The 20,377-nt window shown below is 38.8% G+C and overlaps 3 protein-coding genes across 3 annotated transcripts; 2 read left to right on the top strand and 1 right to left on the bottom strand.

Moving 5' to 3' along the window:
* Window positions 1-9,271: 9,271 nt before the first annotated feature.
* LOC141658418 (uncharacterized) lies at window positions 9,272-10,478 on the bottom strand. Its single transcript, XM_074465387.1, has 2 exons — window positions 9,431-10,478; window positions 9,272-9,312 (listed from the first exon to the last, which is right to left on the bottom strand). The coding sequence occupies exons 1-2, from the start codon at window positions 10,476-10,478 to the stop codon at window positions 9,272-9,274; spliced, it is 1,089 nt and encodes a 362-aa protein (XP_074321488.1).
* A 2,203-nt stretch (window positions 10,479-12,681) lies between these two features.
* On the top strand, window positions 12,682-17,974 carry LOC141610683 (E3 ubiquitin-protein ligase At3g02290-like). The gene is made up of 5 exons (XM_074428900.1): window positions 12,682-12,974; window positions 13,605-13,950; window positions 15,249-15,669; window positions 16,072-16,181; window positions 17,522-17,974. The coding sequence occupies exons 2-5, from the start codon at window positions 13,831-13,833 to the stop codon at window positions 17,546-17,548; spliced, it is 678 nt and encodes a 225-aa protein (XP_074285001.1). The 5' UTR covers window positions 12,682-12,974; window positions 13,605-13,830; the 3' UTR covers window positions 17,549-17,974.
* A 400-nt stretch (window positions 17,975-18,374) lies between these two features.
* Window positions 18,375-20,149, top strand: LOC141658401 (uncharacterized). The gene is made up of 4 exons (XM_074465386.1): window positions 18,375-18,486; window positions 18,567-18,579; window positions 18,675-19,250; window positions 20,044-20,149. The coding sequence occupies exons 1-4, from the start codon at window positions 18,375-18,377 to the stop codon at window positions 20,147-20,149; spliced, it is 807 nt and encodes a 268-aa protein (XP_074321487.1).
* The last annotated feature ends 228 nt before the right edge of the window (window positions 20,150-20,377 follow it).

The following is a 20,377-nucleotide window of genomic DNA, read 5'->3' as shown; positions in this document are numbered from 1 at the left end:
GAAATACCTACGTTAGTGCCATGAAAATCAACGATGTGGAACACCCCGTTTTGAAAATTTTCCTTCGCCTAATGACCAACCTCCTTTATGGGATAAAGGACCCTAGTAAACTCAATTCCACGGAAGTGCTACTTCTAAGCTCCTACCTCAATCCATACTATGAGAGGCGTTTTTACTTTAGCCTCGTGTCTATGGTATGCTTAGCATTTGAAAGGATGACCAAGTCCGACAAGTGGTCCTTTGATTGTGGCGCTCTAGTGACTAGACTAGCCAAGAATCTCTTGGGTTATGAACCAGGGGCAATTGATAGACCCATGAGTACGGAGGTGTCATACTTTGACATTGCCTACATGAAGGGCATGTTTTGGGTTGTGGATAGGAAAGACAAAAAGGAGTACTCATGGAGGGTGAACACGGACTTATATATAAAGCTTCCCACAAACCGGAGATTGCTCGAAACCTCTCACCTACCTGAACTACCCCCACCCGGCCCTCCGGCCCGATCCTACCTCGTTCTCGAAAATCTTACTTACACTCTTAATGGTGAAGCGGTACAAGGGACCAATCCCACAACTCCTTTCCGGCCCTCCTAGGACTTCTCCGCATGCCCCATCGTCCTCCTATGTGCCCATGCCCTCGCCGCCCTTTGACCGCCCTAGACACTCAACTTACGTCCCGTCCTCTTCTTTCATGCACGAACCTTCACCACACCATGACCCTCCCCGACACTCCATGCATATGTCATCTTTCACTGGAGGATATAACCAACCACCGCCGGCTTATGGTCACCAATATCCCATATCGGACCTAATTGAGAGAGTGAACAACTCCTTGGTCCTACGGGACATGCATGAGTTCACATATAACCAAGGAGTAAGGCCAGCCGAACGCACTAGCTTTTGGTCCAGGGATGGGAACACTTCCAGGGTATTCAAGGCTTATGGTATTCAACCCTCAGATTGAGGTCATAGGATTCCTCATGGTGACGGACACTTGCTTGGCCATTGGGCGGGACCGCAATATACCACCAGGAGTTTCTTTAATGATGTGCATCAAGGTGGAGGCTACCAAGAGAATGTGGGTAATGATTACCACGGTAATGTGGATAGTTCGTACCGAGAGGAGGTGAGAGGTGTCTCTCACGAAGGTGGGGGCAATGTTTTCTATGGAAGCGGGAGTGGAGGAGGAGCATCTAGTTGGGCACCGGGACTTATGGAATATCATGGCCGCTATATCAACGCGGTTGTAGAAGGCGCGGCGATGGACACCTCGGGCGATACATGGAGTGAAGAGCTTAGCACGCGGAGGGAGGAGTCACCGGTAAACAACCAAGGAGCCTTGGTTCGGTGGGTGAAGAGGCTTGGCAAGAGGAAGAAGTCATCTTCTTAGTTTTGTTTATATGGAAATTTGTGTGTCCTTGTCTCGGTTAGATCTCGAACAATTTGTTTTATTGTGTTGTAAACTCGGCCATAAGGCCAAAACCTAGTAGATGTTGCATGGTAGGATGGTGCTATGACAAGCATTGAGACCCTTTGAAATAATACTCGATCAAAGGTAAGCTTAAAGACTATAAATGGCCGGATTTTAGACTATCAGGTGACACTCGGCCGAGTGTCATTTTTACTCGACCGAGTGGCGGTCCACTCGATCGAGTGAGCCGAAAATAGACCCTGGGAACTCTCTGTAAAAATCCGCACTCGACCGAGTGACACGCTCACTCGACCGAGTGTCATTCCCACTTGACCGAGTAAGTCTCCACTCAGCCAAGTTGACTGTGTTGACCTTGTTTTGATGGTTTTGAAGCGACAAGGATTGAGTACTTCCGTTTTATAACCCTACCGGGCTCTGGTAGTTGTGTAAACGTAGAAATCATTAATGAATGAATTGAAATGAGTTGTTTACGTTAGCATGTGTCGTTTTGGGTGTTATGGTACAAACATGTTTAGTTGATGGATGAGATCTGACGTGTTTAGTAAGATCAATAATGATGCGATGTAATTGGTGAATGTATGTAAGAATTCTATGAGCCTTGTACATGATCGAGTCTTGTGGCGACTAGAGTGGAAAGATATGATACGAGGATAGATAAGAACACATGCGTGATCAAGTGACTTATGCACAACATAATTTAGTTGGAATTAAGGAATATGGAAGAAAGTGAATCACAGTAGACGGGGTACTCGACCGCGTTATGATTCTTATATATGGAGTCATGAGTTATACATGTATACCTAGAGCCACAAACTATGCACGATACGACTGGACCTTAGCCATGATAGTGGGAATGAATGTTGGACTTGACTTATACTTGGACCCATGAGCCTAGATCGAGTGAATAAGAGAATCCTTCTTGCGAGAGATCGAGTGGCGAACTTCAGGACAAAGTTCTCTTTTAGGGAGAGTGAATGTAACATTTAGAAACAAAAAAAAGGCATGAGAACATAAAAGAGCACGTACGGTAAAGAAATACGCGTGAGCACTAGCGAGAGAGACGAGTGAACGCTTGAGGAAGAGATTGGGAGTGAGGCATGACACGAATGAGATGTAAGAAAGTGTTAAGGAAAAGTGAGGGTGAGGCAAACTTCGAGGACGAAGTTCATTTTTAAGGAGGGAAGATTGTAATACCCAGCCTTTGTGGGACCCGTACTTAGACCTTGGGACGCGTGAGAGGACCTTTAGATCGATAAGAGATCACTCGGGAGGGAAGGATAGCTTTACACTAGACCTAGACTAGACCAAGTAGGTGTTGTAGAGGATCGAGTGGGTCCACTCGGTCGAGTGAAGAGTATACTCGACCGAGTGAGTCCACTCGACCGAGTGGAGTTCTACTCGGCCGCGTGGACTCGGCACTCGGTCGAGTGACGTTGTTTCAGAACACGGGATTTAAACCCCTTTCTTCCCTAACCCTAAAATAATTTCCACCTTCCTCCTTATCTCTCCAAACACTCTTCCTTCTCTCTAAACCCTCACAAACACCTACTACTTGGGATTCAAGCTTCGATTAGAGGATTTCCCACCTTCCTCTTCATCTCCTTCATCTAGTAAGTAAAGATCTACCCTTTTCTAGTCTTTGAAACCCTAACTTTTGGGGGAAGTCGTTATAGGTAATTAATTAACGATTAATATGTGTATTTGGGGTAATTAAGGGGTAATAATAAGGGGCTTTGTAGTGTATATTAGTATAGGATGTATTGTGATAGTTATCATGTGATTTGTATATTATTAGACGGTTCCTTAAGACGGTTTCGGCCCGGAGTTGAGTAGCTTGAGGAGATTGCTAAAAGGTAGGTTAATCCTACTCGGTTTCAATAATGTGATGTTGTTTATGTTGTAGTTGTAGTTAGTCTTACATAGTTAGGGAATTTGCATTATAACATATTTAGTGGTAATCACATCATTAAGAGGATGATTATGATATGTTGAGTGTGGTTCATGTATTGGTTATTATCACATATGTTGGAGGATTTTTTGTTGTTGTTTGGGAGACGTAAGACGGCTGGAAGACCTTCTTACGCTTAAATCGCCTCTTGGAGCTTCCCACTCAAAGAGGGAGATTCATATTAATGGCTTGAGTTACGGAGGGGCTCGTGTGGTTGAGACACGACGTCTGGCAGGGGATCTGGTTGGCTTCCGGACCCGGTACATCTGGGCGTGTCCCGGTACCTGTTTGTGGTTATCGGTATGTCTGGGCGTCTCCCTGTACCAGTGTGGTTGTCGGTATGCCTGGGCGTGTCCCGGTACCGTGGTGGTGGTTGTTTGATGTTATATCATTCATACTAGTAGTCATGTTGCATTTTCACACACTTGAGTCGTGTCACCCTTTATCTGTTTGTTGAAATTGACGTTTGTTGTTGTCTGTGTAATTGTCACCTATCTCTTTTGGAGTGGTCTGTGTCGATCCATATGATATCCTTTGATCATATGGGGAACAGGTTAAGTACAGGTTGTTTGGATAGCACGCGGGAGTTGGGACGAACTTGATGAGTCACGAAACGAGTATAGTTAGTTAGATAAGTATTATGGTCATGAGTTCTATTTTATTCATTATTTAATGGTTTGTAATCACTAAACTTGTCAGGTATAATAAATGTTTCTTTATTGTATCTCTGATTTACCGCCTCGGGAAACCGAGAAGGTAACATCTCCCAATTACCTTGGCCGGATAAGAAGGGGGTGTTATAAGATTTCAGTCCACCGTTCAACAAAAACGCAAGTAGATTTTTTGATTCCCTTAACTCGATTTAGGGCATGCAATACTACACAATAAATTAACAATACGGCTTGTGACAACCAATATAACGAATTACTAGAACTTACGAGTATTGAGGTGTGGATTGGGGCAAGCTAATGTCGAAACCCGCGTCCCCTTCTCTGCCTTCTTCACTTGACCTTAACAAGCAATGGGTGTCGATGTGTTTGTGTTTTATTTTTGTCAAAAGTGTTCTACGGTTGTGGGTGTTGTGGTATATATTGGTTAGGTAGTATAACGAGTTAACAAATAGAAGCCCAAACCCACTCTAACACCCCCATTTATTCAGGAGCCTTTAGTTAGACATCCCAAGTAAATGAGAGCGGTACCATCTCGGTTTCCCGAGGTAGTGAATAACAAAGTACAACAAACCAAAGTACTTTAAATAAAATTTTAGCGATTACATGTTCTTTACAAATTAACCAACTAAAAACTCAATATAAATTTTATTACAACTCGCAGCGGAAATAAATAAAGTGATTAATAAACTATATGATCTAGACTTTTAGACTTCTAGGTAGTCTGGCCGAGTACTCACGCATCCTAATAAGCTCCTAGCTAGCTAGTCTCAAGCACCTGCAAGTCTGATCCTCATTTATGGTTCATCACAGGTGTTTACGAATACACCGTCAACCACGAGGTTAAGTAGGATAACTAAACAACAATAATAATACGATAACCTGCAATAAAATATAATTAAGTAACTCGAACCAAGACCGTCACACACACGACTCAACCGTGTCCAACGTCACACACCACAACCAAAACCACAACACAACTGACACCACATGATGTACTGCTCAGGTCCACGGCAACCTCCAAACACTGTCGTGCCTGGCCGATCAAAACCGTACAGGACCACGGCTCTTCCATATCCCCGTGCCTGACCGACCAAATAATCTCAAAGCATTGTCAATCCTCTTTCACAATACCAACCAACGATAGAGAACCAACCAACAATGATAATAATATGATTATGAGATACGCAAGACACAATTATATCAATATGCTCAATACAATAATTATGACGATATGCTCAAGACAACAATTATAACAAATAAATCTTTAACCATCACCAATTACCAAATAACATAGTTAAGTAGTTAACCTACCTGATCAAAAATATTTCAATTATAACAATCCAAATAAATAGCAATCCCAATAAATAACGCTTCTCAACAATTCCGTCACCTAAATAAATAATAATAATTACAATTACTAATTAAACTAATTATATAAAACAATTTACTATTTATATAATCAATTATTCATTATTCATTAATCGAATCATTACATTTATATTATCACGTGAATTAATATTTGTAAAACCGTCTCAAAACATTGGTCAATTCCTATCTCAAAAACCCAAGTCAAATCCCAAGCACGGACACCCGTGTTCGAACCCCACAACTCACATCCCTCACTCACAACACACCCCTACAACACGAGCCCAAACACACTCCAACCGACAATACTAGCCACAAACCAACAGCCCCACCGAGAGCCCCCACTGTCGTCAACTCAGACCTGGTCCCGATACACACCCTAACCACCACCTTCGGCCACCAAGGCTAGCCCTAGCATCGCCCTTCAACCGCACCTCAACAACTCACCCGTATAACACCACCACCCAATCACCACCGACACCTCTGGCGGCCACCACCGTCATCACCACTGACCAACGGTGGTTCCAGAGGTAGTCCCTCTTCCTCTCGACCCATCTGCGACACCACAACAACCACCAAAAACCGACAACAACTACAACTATGGCCCCTCCCCTGTTTTCGCGTTTTCCGACTGCCACCACCACAAACCACCACCTACAACCACCACGACACCTCCCCTCATGGTCGACTCCCACCCCTGGTCTCAACCCAAGTCCCGGTCAGGTCTAGGTCACACGAAACAAGGGTCAAAACCGAGTTTATGTATTGTTTACCCCAACAAACACCACTTCAAAACCCCGGTCAAACACTCCCTCCTTGACGATCAACGGCGTTCCAACGTGGGTTCGGTCACCCCGTAATGTCCCACGGTCAAGGTCATGGTCCTAGCTAGTCTAGAGGCGGTCTAATTTACGAGTTATATAAGTTATAAAATCGATACATTAAATTATAAGACGATCTTACCTTGAGACGATAATAACAACTGAGTTCTTCCCTTTTCTCCCTTCTAAATCTCCCTTTTCTCTCTTTTATGAATTATTTTCAGACTTGATGAATAATAAAGACTATTGTTGAGGTTTACCATCTATTTATATTGGTAGGTTAAGGTTATAAGGAACCAATTAAGAAAATATGTAATTATTATTATATTATTATTATTATTATACAAATACAATTATTATTTGGATTTATTGTAATAATAATAATAATAATAATAATAATAATAATAATAATAATTATTATTATTATTATTATTATTATTATTATTATTATTATTATTATTATTATTACTATTATTATTACTACTACTATTACTATTATTACTATTACTATTATTATTATCATTATTACTATTATTATTATTGCTATTGCTATTGCTATTGCTATTGCTATTGCTATTGCTATTGCTATTGCTATTGCTATTACTATTACGATTACTATTACTATTACTATTACTATTACTATTACTATTACTATTACTATTACTATTACTATTATTATCATCATCATCATCATCATCATCATCATCATCATCATCATCATCATCATCATCATCATCATCATTATTATTATTATTATTATACTCCAAATATTCGGCCCAACTCGTCTTCCCGACTCATCCATTATTTTATTATTAGTTAACGTCTTATTTGCAATTATTAATATAAATACCTTTTTAATTAATTATTTGAATTACATAAATTATTCTTATAAATATTTATCAAATACGGGGTATTACACCCACGATGACGCCTCTGTCGATCGACAGACTTTTCATGTCGATCGGCAACCTATGTCGATAGACCATGCCACACGACACAGCATCCCACTCATACACACCCAAAGCCTGTGTCGATAGACAACTCAATTAGGTCGATAGACGCTCAGTAAAACTCGCTAGAGAAGGTCTCACGACGTACGACAAGCTCGCTAAACGAAGGCACTTACGCTTTTATATGCTAATGCAACTTAGGCCTTGTTCTTTCTGGCTTATTTTTCACTCACTTGATTCATTTCGATTCTATTGATTCAAACTCGGCTCTATTTAGTTTAGTTGATTAAGTTTGATTCTATTGATTCAGTCATTAGCTCGGCTCTATTGATTTGATTGATTGACTCGGTTAAACTACACTAAATTCAGCCAATTTCAATTTTGCGAATCTTAAATTTAATAGTTTTTATTAATATTATTAATATTATTAATATTATAATTATAATTATAATTATAATAATAATAATTATTATTATTATTATTATTTATTATTATTATTACTATTACTATTATTATTATTATTAATTTATTATTAATTAATCGTCCTCATTATTGTTATTATTATGAATATTATGGTTTTAAAATCAATATTAGCCACTATTTTGTCACTACTTTTCCAGACAAAAAAAAATGTCTATCATTCCCTCCGACCCAGACAAAAGGTAACTTAGGGGAAATAGAGTATTTAAGAAAATGTGGAAAAAGTAAGGGTAAAGAAGGAAAAAATAGGTGTGCCAAATTATTGTAAGTTTAATTGTGGGCGGTAGGTATGGTATGTAATGACATTTTGCGTAAATATCAAATGAGAATAAGAATAACTCGGTAATGTTGTGGGCCATATAAGGAATATTATCTTTAATTTGGATCGTCCGTTTATAATAAGTGTTACCTTTGGTCTGAGTCGGAGAAAGTATTAATTAATTGTCACCTCTATGTGTAGTGTTTAAGGAACAAAGCGAGGTTTTTTTCGAACTTGGATTGGATGGACTTGACCAAAACCCTTTAGGTTTGATTTTGTTAGGGTGGACTGGACCGATTTAACTATTAAGTCTATTTGAGGTTTTCGAGTTTGGATTGGATCAGAGACCGACCACCATGTTCTTATGGACTCGGATACGGAACCAAAATATACTAACCAGCCAATTCAATTTAGTTTTATTTAATTCGAATCATTTAATGAAAACCTTTAACAACAATAATAAACTACTCCGTACAACATTAGACAAGAATATCAACTCGACGACTCTTATGTAGCCCAACCCTTTACCTTATAATAGAGCTGATCAAAAGCGGGCTTGGGCCGGACACGGGCCGGGCCCAAATGCTAAAAAAGTGTCCGACGGGCCTTATTTTATAGCCCGAGCCCGCTAAGCGGGCCAGTTTCCACTGTCCGTACCCGCCCACTTCAAAAGAGCGGGCTGGCCCGCGGGCCTGACTAAAATCAAATACAGAAAATAGTGTTTCTATTAAAACACGAGTTTGTTATCACTACATCCCACTAAAACTTAACAATTGTCTTTAAAAGCTTACCCTTAAGAAAGTATACTAATTTTCAAATGATAAGTTTACTAAATTTTGGAAAAAACACAAGTTTGACAATGTTCTACTACAAACATCAAAAGTTCATTTTTGCCTTGGTCTTTGTGCGGCATTGTTAGCGGTTACATACACTCCCGTGTAATAAATACTTAAAAGGTATTATCTTTATACGACAATCCCGTTAGCATGTCCATTCTCGAAGAATCTTTATACGACAAGTGTAAATACCGACAATTTTCCACTTATACGTAAGAAATAAGTATTCATTTGCGCTACCTAATTGGTTTAGAGTGTACAAATTGTAAATGAAATGAGCAGAGAACGTCGAAGGATTGAGGGTTTTTGAGGACTTTTATAAGGTTACTTTTAATAGCGGGCCGCGCATAGGCAATTTTGTTTAGTGCAAGCCCGTCCATTTATTCTAGCGGGCTTAGTTTTCTTGTCCGTTACCCGTTTAATTTTTTATTTATCTTGTCCAAGCCCGCTATTTTAGCGGGTCGAACGGGCTGGGCCGAACGGGCCGATCCGCACTTGATGAGCTCTACCTTACAGAGTGCTATCTAATGGCATTAGTATATATTTATGCCCTACACAATGTTAAGATGATGGAGTAAAAAACACCAAGAATAACCACCAAATTTTAAGTTTTATTATAAATATAAATAGATGTTTTTTTATTGTGGCCTAAACCACGACACAAACTACATGTGACCTTGTTCTTACTCTTCTCATCCATTTCATTAAGAAATCTTTTATTCTTCCGTCTTCCTTTTCCCCGTTTATTTTGCTCATCGCACACTATTTTAGGCCCATTGTAAGGACCCCAATAAGCCTCATCTTTCAAAGGGTGAAATTTAGAAGCATATGAAGCTAAGTGTTCTCCGGTAGAATAGGCGATGTCCACAAATTGAGTAGCATTTAAACCCTTCTTTTTACAAACGGCATACACATGTGAACATGGATACTTGTATGTTTGGAACTTGTTACAAGTACATGTCCTCTTGGATAAATCAACGGTGTGCAAATGGTTACCATGTGACATGGGTCGAGAACCTCTACGTGTTGTGACTTGGTACACCCCTCCGACATGGTCAAAAGCCACAACCTTATGGTATGCTCCTTTTTGGCAATTTTCCTCCAACAAGGTTGTAATCTTCGGACTATAATGAAGCCCCTTCATCAACCGTTTCCTTGCAAACTCACGTCGCTCAACAAAGTATGCATTAACTCTAAAAAATACACACTTTATGAGTGCCGTTACGGGTAGAAAACGTGCTCCTTTAAGAACATTATTAAATGCCTCCGCCAAATTAGTAGTCAATATTCCATATCTATGTCCACCATCATGGCAAATTGACCACTTCTTTATTCCAATTTCAACAACATATTGTTGTGCCTCTCTATTCAACTCACCTAGGCGACGAAATCCTATGTCAAACTTCTTGTTTTGTAATTGCATTACCGTTGACCCAAACATTTCTTTAACTGCAGTATTTCTAAATCTTGTATTAACATTTGAAGCCAAATGACGAATGCAAACCCTATGATAGGCATACGGCTCCTCCCACCCACTACCAACTTCACTCATTGCTTTCATAATCCCTTTGTGTCTATCGGAAATGACACACAACCCACTTCTTTTGGTAACAAATACTCTTATGCATGACATAAACCAAGGCCAACTATCGGTATTTTCGGCTTCAACAATAGCAAAAGCAACCGGGAAAATTTGATTATTAGCATCAATTGACATAGCTGTCAAAATTGTTCCCTTGAACTTTCCATATAAGTGGGTTCCATCAATGCTTAAAACTGGCCGACAATGTTCAAAGCCATCAATACATGGTTTAAATGCCCAAAAACACGCTTGAATTTTTGCACATTTGGGTTCGTTGTTGGTGTTGTATAAAATTGAACAATAGCGCCAGGATTAGATTCTTTTAAGCCTTGCATGTAACGAGGTAGCAACTCATATGATTTATCCCAATCTCCAAATATTTCCTCAATTGCTCTTTGTTTTGCATTCCAAGCTTTGGTGTATGAAATTGTGTAACCATACTTATCTAAAATATAAGTAACAACAGAGTTTACTTTATATCCCCAATCTCCCTCAACAAGGTTACGAATCTCATGACTTATGAATGCTCGTTTCAAATTCATGTGGTCTTGAGGTACCATGTCACAAACACAAGACTCATCATGAGGACCTTTGTATGTCACAATGGTAAAAACTTCAGAATGAAAGTCTTTTTGTGTAGCCCTTAACCGCCAATTACATGGTGTAGGAATCCGGCCACATTTGAAGGTAATAGTATTAGGCTTTGATTCGGCAACTTTGAAAAATTGATTTGCTTTAACACAATATGATGTCACCTCATCGCTAAGTGAAGCTTTGTTTGGGAACACTTGTCCAACCGCAAACTCTTTCCCATGTTCATATCTTACCATATTTTCCCAAGTTTTCCGCCTATTCAATTCATCCTCATCTAATTGATCAATCTTATTAAACTCAACGATGGGAGCACTAGCAAAGACAAGATCATCATCACCATCTTCTTCATTTGCCAACAAATTCTCATCAAGTATTGCCAATTCCTCATCAATCTCATCACCTTCTAAGTTACCATAAAATTCCCCATCATTTACGTAATTAGTTTCAAGTGAAACAAATTGAGCAACATCATCTAGCCTAATACTTGGTGTAGGAATGACAATTTGACTAGTAGAAACTTCTACAAATATGTCCATTGAAGGAGCATGTGAATGACGAATACTTGCCCATAACGCTTTAAAGGCTCCCTCATTATTAAGGGGAACAATTTTGAAACACCCGGCACTCGGAAATTTCATCATTACCTTCAATTGAGTACCCAAACTTTGAACATCGATTCCCTTATAAATCTCTTCAACTAATTCAAGATATGTCATCTTTGTACTAGCTAGAATAAAACATTGATTCCCTCCTCTATAGGTTACACATCCATTTTGCTCCAACACTTCTCCATCCCAATAACAAATAAGAGGAAAATCACAAATTTCCATTCTATAAAAAAAAAAATGAACAAATTTAGTATAAATCAACTACCAATAACCTAATTTCCCTAAAATACATACCTAAACAACAATTAAAAATCAGAAATCGTTCATCCTACCTAATTAGGGTTTCGAAAATTTGGGGCTTTTTTTAAACAACCTTAAATTAACACATATAAGTTGTAGATCTAGGTACAAAACAACATAATTACCAACAATGAAGACAAAATAAGCAAAATCTACATTCAAAAGATGAAATTAAATAAGTTAATAGAATTAAATTACCTTGCTAATTAGGTAGAATGTGTAATTTGAAAAGCAAAAACCCAATATAATGCGGGAGATACGCCTGGGAGATTCACAGGGAGATGAGTGTGAGGTGAAGAAATAAGAAGGGGAGTGAGGTTTGTTGAGGTTTGTTCTATCGCACTTGGTGTTTGTGAGGCGGAGATGATGAATGTTTTGTTTAATTTGGTAGAAAGGGACGGATATACTAAAAAAAAAAAAGAATCTGCCTAAACACGCCATACGTATTGGCGTGTTTCTCTCTTAAGACACGCCATTACGTATGGCGTGTTCTATTTTCTTCCATTATGGTAGCTCTTTGGACTTAGGTAAGAAATTTGTCTAAAACACGCCATATGTAATGGCGTGTTTACTTCTAAAGACACGCCATACGTAATGGCGTGTTCTATTTCTTTCCTTATGTTGCTACTGACTTTGGTTAGAATTCTAGACTGCCTAAACACGCCATTACGTATGGCGTGTTCATTGAAGTAAACACGCCAATACGTATGGCGTGTTTAAGCCTCATACAGGCTCGTCAAAACCGAGCCTACGTGGACACCATTTCGATAAATGTTTTCAAAACCGACCCAAAACGACAATTCTTTTATTTTTGAGCATTATTTCAAAAACGGACTCCAAATAATAAAGCATCACAAATGGGAATAATGAAAACAAAGATGGTCGTCAGTGCACCTTCTTTCTCACCTCTACCCACCACCAGTCACCACCCTCTCAATTCGCTTTAATTCCGCGATTCTTTACTTTATTTTCTTCCTAAATTCTCAATCCCTTTCTTCTGTCCTTCCCCCCTTTTATTTTTTCTTTTTTGGAGTAATTGACTTCAGATTTCTGGGTTAATTACCTCTTTTTTCCTTATTTACCTGTCTGATTATCACTATCAGGGTATCTATTTGTATCCCTTTTAAAGGTACCATCTTTTTCATTTTTCCTTTAGATTTTCATGTAATTTCTTGCTGTAATTGTGTTTTAAAGGTTTGATGATACATGGGCAGTGATTTTATGAAATGGGTATCTGAATTTTGCATGTTTTACTGTTGGATCCTGAGTGAAATCTCTGGCTTTGCATTTTTGCCTTCTATTTCATGCAATTCTTCCATATTTTGAATATATTTCAGATGTGTGATTTTGGGTTTTGTTAATACTTAGCTCTTAAAATTTATGTTCTGGGTTTGTGTTAATTTTGAGGTTTATTTCATCAACTATCATGGGCAAAAGTTGCAATTTTTGCGGTATAAATCATGCTACCGTTGAAAGAGCTGTCCTTTCTTCTTATTTACGTTCGAAATTGTTGAAATTCTGTCAATTTTTTTGGTTGAGTGATGATGGATTAGTAGATGATTAGTTCAGTGCATGTATCTTGTATAGGTTTCAATTGTGTCATGATGGTTTACTTGCTTTGGGAGCGGAATTGGGATTTGTATTTCTGTAGCTATTAGACTCAATTTCAGCTACATTAGACAGATTTTTTTGAGTCTGCTAATCAGTTTGGGATTAAGGCTGTATTGTTGTTTTTGTTGTATTGTTGCTTTACTTTCAGGCTAAGGAAGTTGCTAATTCACTCATCAACTATACCACATTGGACATTAACGACTTTGCTCCCCAAGGGGAGAGAGGGTAGTAGTTCGTAGAGGCAACAACCTTCTGCGGGCTGAGTGCCCTCTCTCATTTCATCTGCCTGCCAGTTGCCAGAGCACAAAATCACAGTGAGCAGGCTGTGCATCTGGTTTAACGATTATCAGAGTAGCAGCGTATTAGACACAATCATGGGCACAATTTGTTCCTGTTTGCACGTGGAGGATTTAGAAGACTATGTCAACAGAAACAGTTCCATTTATAGGAACTGTGTTTGTCTTAATTGTTTCCTTCAAAATTTCTTTCATATGGTACATTACTGAATTTCGGCATCTCCATATGTTTGTCTTTCTCTTTTTCTCGCTTTGAATTTCATTGAGTTGGATCGTGACTGAGGCCAAAAACATACCTGTCTATACTATTAATTTCTCATTACTCCTTAGCTCTTTTAATAATGGATAAATACTTGAAATTCTTGTGTATATGATTACTGGCCTATTACTGATCTTTGTCAAGAGTCTAGACCTTTTTTGATGAGTGCGAGTAAGCACCTCAAAGGAGATAATTTGAGAGGAAAAACTAAAGCTGCACGAGCTATTCATAAATCAAACATGTATAATCTAGACACTGTTTGGCATGTCTCATCATGATGAATGCTAGGTTATAGGTGATTAATTACATCGTTGAAGTAGATGTCGCTGCAGACTATTGACAATGTTACTTTCATTGTATATTTGTATTGGAAGATATGAAGCAGGCTGTAAGTTGTTACAGCCCAGTCTGCAAGTTATTTATTGGAGGATGGTTAGGTTGATCCATTGAAACTTTTGAGATCTCTGGTCTTTGTCAAGATTTGGTGGGAGAATAAGGCTGAGAATGCAAAAGAGAGACAAGGAAAGGAACTCTGCCATTTGTGGGTCGGGTGGATGGTAAGGGTGTTTAGGCATGTAGGTATGTGTTTCATTTAAAAGAGAATCATTTGCAACTTAGCACATCTTTTCCTTCTACCTTGATCGAGGAAAGAGATTTGTTCATTAAAACCTTGAAGAGGTTTTCTCTTGAAGGGATCAAAGACTCAAAGTTCGAGACCCATAGTGTAGATGTTTCTCCAAAGACAGACTTCTAAAGTTTCAGTTAGATGCAATACAGTTATGCAACCCATTCTATGTTTGAAGAGCTCAATAATGTTTTTTTACTGTAATGTGTGGGGGATCGATGTTGTGTGTGGGATCCAGGGACTGCGAGAAGATAATTAATACTCCCTCCGTCCCGGTCATTTGTTGTCCTTTTCCATTTTGGGGTGTCTCACTCAATTGTTGTCCTTTCTATTTTAGGATTGCATTTGACGAGTAATTTGATCATTCACATCCAATTTAGTCCACTTGTCATCTTATAATTGGCTCCCTCATTCGTTGGTCTTTGTGCCAAAACCAAAGGACAACAATTGACCGGGACGGAGGGAGTGTGTTTTTGGCCATCATTTTTGCTCCTTTATTTTTTTAATTTTTTTATTTTTTTTTAATTTTTTTTTACATAATGGTGTATTCCAAACACTAAATGGGACATTGTAATTAATATTTTTGTGGGGTTGTCTCTATTGTGTATACAGTATTCTTCATTATTCCGAAGGGGGGAAGTTCAAGCTATCACTTCATCTATCCAAGGTTCGCCGAGTAATGCGGTGTCAACTGACAATTCTCTAGTTGATATGTACCGCTCTCCTCCGAGGCCCTTGCCTTATGATGCGGATCCTAGATATTATCGTTTGCAGCGGGATGGACTGTTTTCTAGACGGGAGAAGGGTTCCAGCCATTCACATGATGAAGCGGAGCCCCTCAGAAGAAGTGATATTGATTCTGATTCTGACCCTCTCAGTACAGGGGAGAAGTGGAATGAGTCTACTTGTGAAGATGGTTCTAAAGAGAATCGCAAATCTTCTGTGAAGCTTTCTTCAGCTAAAGCCACAACAGTTATGGGTTATTTTTATTCGTCATCAGAGGATGAAGATGTTTGTCCAACATGTCTTGAAGGTAATGTTTCCGTTTGTCAGTTGCTATCTTTCATAAATGGCTTCTTGGATGGAATCAGACATTATAAACTGGCTGCACTTCTTTGTATTGCAAAAATTAATTTTTTTTGATGCACTTTGTGATACAATTTTTGATTTTGAGCTATCAAGGAAAATTCTCTCCCTAGTGCTAATATAAGTGGTTTGGCTGCGTACACTGACATTCCTTTACCCTGCCACCTGCGATAACGTTGTTGTTCTTTTGTTCGTCTTATAGCTTTCTTTTCCCTTGTTTATTCGTTAGTATAAATTACACATCTCAAAATTCAGTTTTTATTTCTCCTAGTGCCTGAATAGTGAATATCCCTTCTCTTTGATTCTGAAATCCTAATAGTATCTTCTGCCTTGTGCATCATTGACACAGACTACACTGAAGAGAACCCAAAGATAGTGACCAAGTGCTCCCATCATTTTCATTTAGGGTGCATCTATGAGTGGATGGAGCGAAGTGAGAACTGCCCAGTATGTGGAAAGGTATCAATCTCTTTTGTTAATGCACTATTATTTCCATGCAATCAAACACTTCCGAAATTGGGTTTCTAAGGTACTGTCAGTGCTTGAAGTTGAAGGTCGCCAAACCTCTCTCGGTGTGTATGGTTGTTTGGAGGTGGGGTAACTACATAGGAGTTGGGCGATATTTTTTTTATCTTAGTCCTTGGATTTATGTGGTACTGCTTCATGAGTTATCTTGTGTTGAAATGCGTTAATGGTTTACTTATTACGTATATAATCATATGATCAGTCTCCTTTTGTTCAATAGTGATATGATTAAAGGTTCCCAAAACCCGACTATGGTGAGGTGGGGGAAGAGTGTCCAGCTTTACTGAAAAAACTATCCCGATGAATTCTGCTTCATTTCATTTGTAGCCATTAAAGCTCAAATTCATTATCTCCTAAATAAAGCAGGCTTGACTGTTTCACTCCACAAATGAATATCCCACACAAACAGTCTCGGTATCAATAGAATTCTGATTTGTAATTATGCTCTTGTCTCTTGTGCAACGAGGCATCAGCATATGTCAGGTGAGTGGCTTAGTTTACAAAAGTAGTTACTTTTCTAGCTCATTTGAACTAATAAGGGTAGTATCATACTTGTATTGGCTAATTTTTTTTGATGATAATATGAGATTGAGTTGGATTTGAGAGACTCTTTGTGGTACAAAGCCACATCTCCCCGATTGATCATAAAGATTATAGTTTGATAACAATCATGACACAAATGCAACTGTGTATGTTTCAATTTGACCCCTCCTTTGTCATTTGCACGAAACAATTACGAAAGAAATGAATACATGTTTGGGGGCAGCTTGAATTTACTCCCTCTGCATTATTTTTGTAAAATTATGGGGCATGTGTGATTTTTATGGACAGAGCTTACCCCTATCCATCCCATTTTTATCGCCCTCTTTGAATTTGGTGGTTAAATGATGTTCACGTTGACCGGTATTTTAAACTAGTTCCGTACATTTAATTTACTTTGGGAAGGAGTATTTTAATCAAATGTAGAGAACTTTGAACCTTCTTTCCCCTGCGATACTTCAATGGTTGCACACTTGCACCACATTCCTTTCTCTCCTCTGTTTAGCGTATCTGTGCAAGCTAGTGGAATGGGAAAACGAGTAGTTTTGACAAATATAAAACATGACAATTTTACATCGCATCTCTTCAAAATTATGAGCAATTACTGATCAAAGTTAACATCAATTTACTGCCAAAGTCAAATGGAAATGAGAACAATAATTTTGGAACGGACGTAGTAATATAATTTGTAGTTGTATATGCTCATACTCGCTAATCTTGTTTGTGTGGTGTAGGTGATGGCCTTTGACGAGTCTCCCTGAGCTATGACATCATTGCGAAGTGTCGGTTGAAGACAGAAGGGGAGGGGATCGTCAAAATTAAAGAGAAAACAAGAGTTGTGTAGTTGTGAATATTGCAGGTCTGGGTCTCGTATTAAGCATATATATATTACAAGTAATATGAAAGTGATAATGTTGTGCATAGTTTCTACAACAGGCACATTATCAAAGAATGACTTTGCCATTTCAGGGATGATTTCATGTTGTCTCGGATCTATTAGAGTTCCCTGTTTCGAACTGAAATTCAACGCCCTGGTTTTTTGGTTAAAGAATTAAAGGTTTACAAGGATGCTGGGTAGAACTCGTGTATATGGTCTATTACCACTCATTTCAAGTTGTAAATATGCTGCTTTTGCTTGTTTGCCTCTTATCCGAGAAGCGTAATAGAATTGAACCCTACTTAATATAGTCGGCAAGTGTCCATTATAAAACTCCAAAAGTGGTAAATAACCTCCTTTACTTTGACCATTTTTGAAATTAATCTCCTTAAGTTTCAAATATTGTAATTAGGTTCCATAAATTTGACCAAAAGTGAAATTTAATTTCATTTCTGTAATAGGCTTGCTTGTTGCAATGTCCTATATAAAACTATCTCTAAGGTTATCTGTAATAGGCTTGCTGACATTCTCCCTGATATAATTAGTGCAAATTAAAGTGCTTTTATTAAGGGAGAGATATAGTTGATAATATCCTTATTTGTCATGACCTAGTGAGGTTGTACAATAGGAAGACATGTTCCCCTAGAAGTATCATGAAGATTGACCTTAAAAAGGCTTATGACTCCATTGAATGACCTTTTATTAAGCAAATGTTGCAAGCCCTTGGGTTTCCTGATCAGATGGTGCATTGGATTATGGTCTGTGTCTCCACCCCTTGGTTTACTCTTAGTTTAAATGGAAATACCTTTGGATACTTTCAGGGTTAGAGGGGGATAAGACAGGGGGACCCAATGTCCCCTCTGATCTTTATTCTTTACTGTCTGTATGGAATATTTAAGCAGGATTTTATGTGAGGTGACACAAAGTATGGACTTTAATTTTCACCCATTATGCAAGCCATTGAAGTTGAGTCATCTGTGTTTTGCAGATGACCTCTTAATGTTTTGCAGGGGGGATAGGCAGTCACTCATAGTTCTTTTAAGGGCTTTTGCCACTTTCTCTGCTGCATCTGGGCTTGAGATGAACTGTGATAAGTCAGATATTTATTTTAATGGGATGAGGCAGAAGAAGATTGATTATGTGCTCAATATTTCTGGTGTCAAAATTGGGAGCTTCCCCGTTAGGTACCTTGGTGTGCCTATCTCTTATAAAAGGATGGTTATTGGTGATTGTACTAGGCTAGTTGAAAAAATTGTTGCCAGAATCAGAAGTTGGGAGTCTAGGAAATTGAGCTATGCAGGGAGGCTGGTGTTAGTTAAGAGTGTTCTCACCCAGCTACACTCTTACTGGACCAGAATCTTTGTAATTCCTTTAACTGTTATTGATAGGGTGGAGAGGATTTGTAGGAACTATTTGTGGTCTGGTTCTGACCAATATCTGAAAGTACCTGCAGTAGCTTGGGAAAAGATCTGTCAAGAGAAAAAATGTGTAGGATTAGGGGTGGTGAATTGCAGGAATTGGAACATTGCTATGCTTGGGAAGTATGTGTGGTGGATAGCTGCTAAAGCTGATCACCTCTGGATTAGGTGGGTTAATCATATATATATATATATATATATATATATATATATATATATATATATATATATATATATATATATATATATATAGAATTAGGTTCAAGTAAGTCCACCTCCCTTAGATGAGTCCATGAGTCCTAATTCTAGCCATTAGATTAGAACAAAATCAAGGGGTAAGATTAAATCTAAAAAAAAAAGCCTATATAAAAACACAAAACCCTAAATATTTCATTTCAACTGCCTCACAAACACACTTTTCTCTTCTCTCTCTTTCTCCCTACCTTCTCTCTCCAACTCCACAGCCACCACCCTCCACCAGTTCTGCTGCCATCCTCCACCACCCGACCAACACATCCCCGCACCTCCTCTCCTCTCCCGTCCCCTAAATATTTCTTGCTTCAAAGGTTCCGCCTTCCTCCGCTGCCGCCTCGGTCGTCCTCTTCTCTGCCACCGGCTGCCAAAACGTCCGTCTCCACGCCGCCACCTGCTCTACCCCTTTCTCCTTCTTCTTCTTCCCCTTGCTTCTCGTCTTTTTCTGCCGCCGCCTTCTGCTTTTACTTTTTTTTTTATAAGATTTGGTTTGCTGATGGTGGTGTTTGCTAATGGTGTCGTGGTGATTGCGTGGTTGGGGGGCGGTTGGTGGCTGCCGCCTCTTTCCCCTTTTTTTTTATTTTTCAGATTTATGGTGGTGGTGGTTGAGGGTGTCGTGTGGTGGTGTGGGGTTGTCGTTGTGATGCTCGCCTGCTCGGTGCCTTTACCGCCTCTTTGCCTTCTCCTTTCTCTTTTTTTTTTTTTTCAGTTTGGTAGTGCGTGGTGGCGGTTTTTGCAGGGTGGACATAATGGTGCGAGGGTGGTGGCTGGTGGTCAGAGGCGGTGGTGTTGGTGTCGTGGTCATGGGGTTTTGACGTGGTGATATGGATTAATCTTTCAAAGATACGGACTAAAGTTTCATGGATATTTATTAAAGTTTCACGATTAAAGTTTCACGGTACATGACTAAAGTTTCACATGGACTAAAATTACATTTCTTCGAGAAATAAAAAAGTTTCAAAAATTATGATTAAAGTTACAATCGTAAAACATTAAAGTTGCATTCATGAAATTACATTATTTACATAAAATTTATAAATCAG

The sequence above is a fragment of the Silene latifolia genome, chromosome 1 (genome assembly GCF_048544455.1).
Source record: "Silene latifolia isolate original U9 population chromosome 1, ASM4854445v1, whole genome shotgun sequence".
Taxonomy (NCBI): Eukaryota; Viridiplantae; Streptophyta; class Magnoliopsida; order Caryophyllales; family Caryophyllaceae; genus Silene; species Silene latifolia.
This window is presented reverse-complemented; position numbering and strand designations above follow the sequence as displayed.